This window comes from Orycteropus afer, unplaced genomic scaffold, assembly GCF_000298275.1.
Source record: "Orycteropus afer afer isolate SDZICR_OR568_19922 unplaced genomic scaffold, OryAfe1.0 scaffold00056, whole genome shotgun sequence".
NCBI lineage: Eukaryota > Metazoa > Chordata > Mammalia > Tubulidentata > Orycteropodidae > Orycteropus > Orycteropus afer.
The window spans coordinates 7,834,066-7,840,042 of record NW_006921643.1 but is presented as its reverse complement, the minus strand read 5'-3'; the positions used below and the strand labels follow the sequence as shown (position 1 = coordinate 7,840,042).

At 40.6% G+C, this 5,977-nt stretch overlaps 1 protein-coding gene across 1 annotated transcript in view; it reads left to right on the top strand.

Annotated features, from left to right (window-relative positions):
* Positions 1 to 5,977, top strand: part of DIAPH1 (diaphanous related formin 1) — a 166,866-nt gene that overhangs the window by 72,867 nt on the left and 88,022 nt on the right. Inside the window, exons 17-19 of the mRNA XM_042780699.1 lie at positions 5 to 223; positions 1,244 to 1,358; positions 1,817 to 1,825. Coding sequence (XP_042636633.1) covers positions 5 to 223; positions 1,244 to 1,358; positions 1,817 to 1,825 — 343 coding nt within the window. The remainder of the gene's footprint in view (positions 1 to 4; positions 224 to 1,243; positions 1,359 to 1,816; positions 1,826 to 5,977) is intronic.

The following is a 5,977-nucleotide window of genomic DNA, read 5'->3' as shown; positions in this document are numbered from 1 at the left end:
AATGCCACCTCCCCCTCCCCCTCTTCCTGGTGGTCCTGGAATCCCTCCACCCCCTCCTTTTCCTGGAGGCCCCTGCATTCCCCCACCTCCACCTGGAATGGGTATGCCTCCACCTCCCCCCTTTGGATTTGGAGTTCCTGCAGCCCCAATTCTGCCATTTGGATTAACTCCAAAGAAGCTTTACAAGCCAGAAGTGCAGCTCCGAAGGCCAAATTGGTCCAAGGTGAGTGTTTCTGTCCATTTATTCATCAGTAGGTCTTAAAGGAACCACTTCAGTTTCGTATTTTGGTATTTTGTATATGACTGTATGACTGGTCTAACCTTTCTTGTGGCATACATGTGTCTCCAGATTCTGTTCATGCTTTCAGCAGGTATTTATTGGGCATCTCCCATGTGCCAGATATTGCCATGAAGAGTTTTATAAACCATGTACCCTGCTAAAAATAAATAAATTTATCATTAAGTTAATGTTTTTGCCTTGCCTCTGGGGATAAGTACCATGATAACAAGTTTGATGATTATTGTCATTTTACCACTCTGCAAGCTACTGATAATTGCTGGTCCAAAAGTCATAGGTTTATGAATTAACTCCCACCCCGGTATTTAAGTTACTCAGGCCATGTTTCCAATGCATAGTATAGTGCCTAAGGCACTTGACTGCTAACCAGAAGGCTGGCAGTTCAAACCCACCAGCCACTCCTTGGAAGGAAGGTTGGGCAATCTACTTCTGTAGTGATACTGCCTCGGAAACCCAAGGAGGGGTCGCTATGAGTCAGGTCTTACTCAACAGCATATAACAACAACATGTGTTTGAGATACTCTTGATTCTGAGTCAGACTTTTGCTTCCATAAACCAAGTTAAAATAAAAGGATTTGGAGATTTATTCATAAAATCAACAAATTTGTCACAGTTCACCACATTGATGAGAAAAATGTAATGTAGAAGCAAGGGAAAATGTGAAATAAAGCCCTACTGCTTCTGAAACGAGAGGATTTAGGATTAGGAAGAAGAGAAGTAGCATAACTATGGCTGTTCTTGAGTAATCACCAGTAAGCAAACTGGAAGCATCATCTCCTGATCCACCAGGAATACCTGTTCTCTGTTCTGTGTCTCAAGCTAGTCCTATTATAGTATCATATTGCTAATAACAAGCCAGCCACCTCTTTTGCTTCTTAATCAGTTTTCAGGGATAGAAATTATACAGCTCAGTTTAGTAACCCTCAGTACTTTGCCTGTGTGCAGCTTGTTGCTGAGGACCTCTCCCAAGAATGCTTCTGGACAAAGGTGAAGGAGGACCGCTTTGAGAACAATGAACTTTTCGCCAAACTTACCCTTTCCTTCTCTGCCCAGACCAAGAGTGAGCAACTTCCTCTTTTGTGCAATGGCCCAGTTTGGGGCTTAGAATATCTTTTATTCTAAGCAGATTTCTCATTCTCTTTTCTTTCTCTGGGTGAGGGTGGAGAGGGAACGTTGGGTGGAAGGTTTTCCATTAGGAAGGAAATAAAATGTTTTCGTATTCTGGGATACTAGGGTTGGGAAATCTGGGTATTTTATATCAGTGTAACTTGTGGGATATGAGATGGAGGTGACAGAAGCTCAGACTAGGCCCATTTGATGATCATATTAACTCGATTCTAGCACTGCCTTCAGGTGCCCATGTCCAGACTTTTGGGGGCTTAGTAAGGGTTGGGCAGAGTCCTAGCGGGTCAGGTGGCTGAATGACTAACTACAAAGAACGATGTGTGATTCTTTTTCTCCCATTTCTCTCCAATATCTGATGCTTTCATCTTTCTGGCTGGCCCTTGGCTCCTACAGCTTCCAAAGGTAAGAATACAGAAGTCTCCTGAATGTTTAAGAGATGAAGCACATATAAAGGAATTTCTCTTCAGAAAACTCAGACTGAAGATTGGGGATGAATTTCTCTTTTGCTAGTTTTTTTCAAAACTCTGTGAAGTCTAGGAGGACCAATCACTGTGGTTTTAACTAACACGAAGGAAGATTATTTAAGTTGAAACTACCATATACATGATCTTTCTTTGGACAGTGAGAAATAGCTTAAGTAATACTGTATTTGTGTTGTGTTTTACATTCTTCAAAGTGCTTTAAAATATGCTACCTTACTTATCCTACAAAACCACCTCATGAGATAGGCAGGATATGTACTGTCTCCATTTTGTAGTATGTAGAGACTCTGAGCAGTTAGAGGGCTTCCCCAATGTCATATGACCAGATCCAGGTATCTTGACTTCTGGCCCATCTTTTTTAATATAAATTCTTGCTTTTCTTACTCTCCTTCATATGTGCTCCTTTACTTTAGAAGACTGATTTATTTTGTCCTTCTCTTCCTTATTGTGGTTTTATGCCACCTTGTGATAGGTCACTTGTAGTTATTTACCCTAAAGGATGCAGCATTCAAAAGATCTTATGTACCCAATGACAATTATAATCAAATAATTTTATATTTCCATCTTTTTCTAGCATTTTGTTTTCTTTGGAAGTTTATTGTGACCCTAGAAATGAAAATCAAGTACAACTTTGGTCCATTCCCTTCTATTCCTCATAAATTCACATTTTCAGAGACAGGCCCCCCCGCCCCCCAAGTGATTTAATGGAAGTAGTCTTAGGGAGCTCTGGTGGTGTAGTGCCTAAGGCATTTGACTACTTACCAGAAGGTTGGCGGTTTAAACTCACCAGCCACTTTGCAGAAGGAAGACTGGACAGTCTACTTCCGTAAAGATTTACCACCTCGGAAACCTAAAGGGTGTTGCTATGAGTCTAAATCAACTCTATGGCAGTGAGTTTGGTTTTGGTTTAGGCATTACTTGGTTCCAGTAAGGAACCTCATAGATTGCTGGTGCCTCTGGTAGCTCTTAAAAATTATGTGTGTATATCTGGGAGGGTAAGATCACAGTGCTTAGGCCTGTTTTGTTCCAGGAAAATGGTCTTTTCCTCTTGGAGAGTTGTCACCTCAGCTAAAGGCCAGTTGAAAATATTGTGATGGTGACCATTTATATTATTCTAGTATATCAAAGAAGACTAGTTGACAATAAAAATTAAATGATTTCCTAATTTGTGGGTTCACAGAATCTATCCCTGTGTTGGCCTCTGGTGTCAGTCCCTTTCTTGCTACTGAGCTCTTGTGTTCTGAGTGTACATGTATACCAGTGTACACTGATTGAGCCCCTTTCTCCCTCCTCCTACCCTCAACCTTCATTTATCTTAACATTTGTATTCCTATTGATTGTAGTTGAGTTTTCTGCAGTTTAGTGGTCTTCCTTGACATTAGATTCCCATTATGAATTGGTATGTAGTATTTTAAAACTATCCAAGCAAGACTTTATCTTTCCTTTTGTTATTTTTATCAGTGTTACCATATTTTTAATGCTCTATCACCTCTTAACTTCTGCCCAAGAAACTGCTTTCTAGTCGTTGAAGGTCCTAACTTCTTGCCACTTTGACATTTTTTTTCTTTTTGCTTTTTAAACTATTCTGAGAAATCTCTGTATCTTATAATGAAAAGAATAAATATGAATTGTTATTAGGTATCATCACGTTGGCTCCAATTCACAGCAACCCTGTGTACAACAGAGGAAACACTGCCAGATCCTGTGCCATCCTCACAATCTTCGCTGTATGTGAGCCCATCGTTACAGCCACTGTTTCAGTCCATCCTGTTGAGAGTCTTCCCCTTTTTCCCTGACCCTCCACTTTACCAAGCATGATATCCTTCTCCAGAGAATGGTCCCTTCTGACAACGTGACCAAAGTAGGTGAGACAAAGTCTGGTCATTCTCTCCAAGAAGCATAATCTGGTTGCTTTTCTCCCGGGACAGATTTGTTCATTCTTTTGGTAGTCCATGGTACTTTTAGTATCCTTCACCAACACCGTAAATCAAAGGCATCAACTCCTCAGTCTTCCTTATTCATTATCTAGTTTTCACATTAGAGGTGACTGAATATACCATGGCTTGGGGCAGGCACACCTTAGTCTTCAAAGTGTCATCTTTGCTTCTTAACACTATAAAGAGGTCTTTTGCAGCAGATTTGTGCAGTGTAATATGACGGGTGATTTCTTGACTGCTCCTTCCATGGGTGTTGCTTTTGGATCCAAGCAAAATGAAATCCCTGCAACTTCAGACTTTTCTCCATTTATCGTTGATGTTGCTTATTGGTCCAGTTGTGAGGATTTTAATTTATGTTGAGGTATAATCCATATGTCAGGCTGTAGTTTTTGATCTTCATCAGTGAGTGCTTCAAGTACTCCTCATTTTCAGCAAGCAAGGTTGTATCATCTGCATATCGCAAGTTGTTAATAAGTCTTCTTCCAATACTGATGCCACATTCTTCTTCATATAGTCCAGCTTCTCAGATTTTTTGCTCAGCATATAGATTGAATAAGTATGGTGAAAGGATACAAGCCTGATGCACACCTTTCCTGAATTTTAAACCATGCAGTATCACCTTGTTCACTTTGAACGACAGCCTCTTGTTCTACGTGCAGGTTCCTCATGAGCACAATTACGTATTCTGGAATTCCCATTCTTGCCAATGTTATCCATAATTTGTTATGATCCACACAGTCAGATGCCTTTGCATAGTCAATAAAACACAGGTAAACTTCTCTCTGGTGTTCTTTCCTTTCAGCCAAGATTCATCTGACATCAGCAATGATAATCCCTTGTTCCAGGTCCTCTTCTGAATCCATCTTGCATTTCTGAAAGTTCACTGTCAGTATACCACTGCAACCATTTTTGAATGATCTTTAGCAAAATTTTACTTGCATGTGATATTGATGATATTGTTCAATAATTTTCATGTTCTATTGGATCACCTTTCTTTGGAATGGGCACAAATATCAATCTTTTCCAGTCAGTTGGCCAGGTAGCTGTCTTCCAGATTCTTGGTATGAATGAGTAAGCGCCTCCAGCACTGCATCCATTTGTTGAAATATCTTAATATGTATTCTGTCAATTCCTGGAGACTTGTTTTTCGCTAGTTCCTTCAATGCAGCTTGGACTTCTTCCTTCAGTACCATTGGTTCTTCATCATATGGTACCTCCTGAAATAGTTGAACATTGACCAATTCTTTTTGGTACAGTGACTCTGTGTATTCTTTCCATCTTTTGATACTTCCTGCCTCATTCAATACTATGTCCATAGAATCGTTCAGTATCGCAATGCAAGGCTTGACTTTTTTTCTTCAGTTCTTTCAGCTTGAGAAATGCTGAGTGTGTTCTTCTCTTTTGGTTTTTTAACTCCAGGTCTTTGAACATTTCATTATAATACTTTACTTTGTCTTCTTGAGCTTCCCTTTGAAGTCAATATGAATTAATCTATTTCATTTAGATTAGCGGCAGTATTGATTTTCATACAGTAATAATCATCACTATAAAGCGGCAGGATTCAAGTACGGGGCGGAAGACAGGCAGGCCCCAGCCCCCAGAGCCAGGAAAGGGAGGGAACGGCCGGGGACCACAAAAATGGCAGAATCCAGGTAAGGGGCAGGAGACAGGCAAGTCCCAGAGCCAGGAAAGGGAGGGAAGGGCAGAGAGGTTTCCAACAGCTAGGGGAGACATACTTGTCTGTCACTTTGTTATCCTGTGGGGCTTGCACATTGCTGTGAGACTTGAGGCTGTGCCACCAGTATTTCAAACAGCAGGGTTGCACATGGTGCCTCGGTTTCAATGCAGCTTACAGACTAGGAAGAAGGAAGAGGCCATCAACTTCTCAAAAAATTAGCCAGGCCACAGGAACTCCATCACAGTCTATGTGCTCAGATGGAGCCTGGGTGCCCTACCCAGTCCTCCACCGATTTTTCCTTTTTTTTTTTTTTCTTTTTTGCTTTCTTTTTCCCGGTGATTAGTTTGCTTGTATTTGTCCGTTTCAAACCAACTAATATTATTAATACTTTTGTCCACTTTATTATTATTATTAATCTTCCCCTACCAGGTCCTAGTTTTCAGCATTTTTTTTTCTT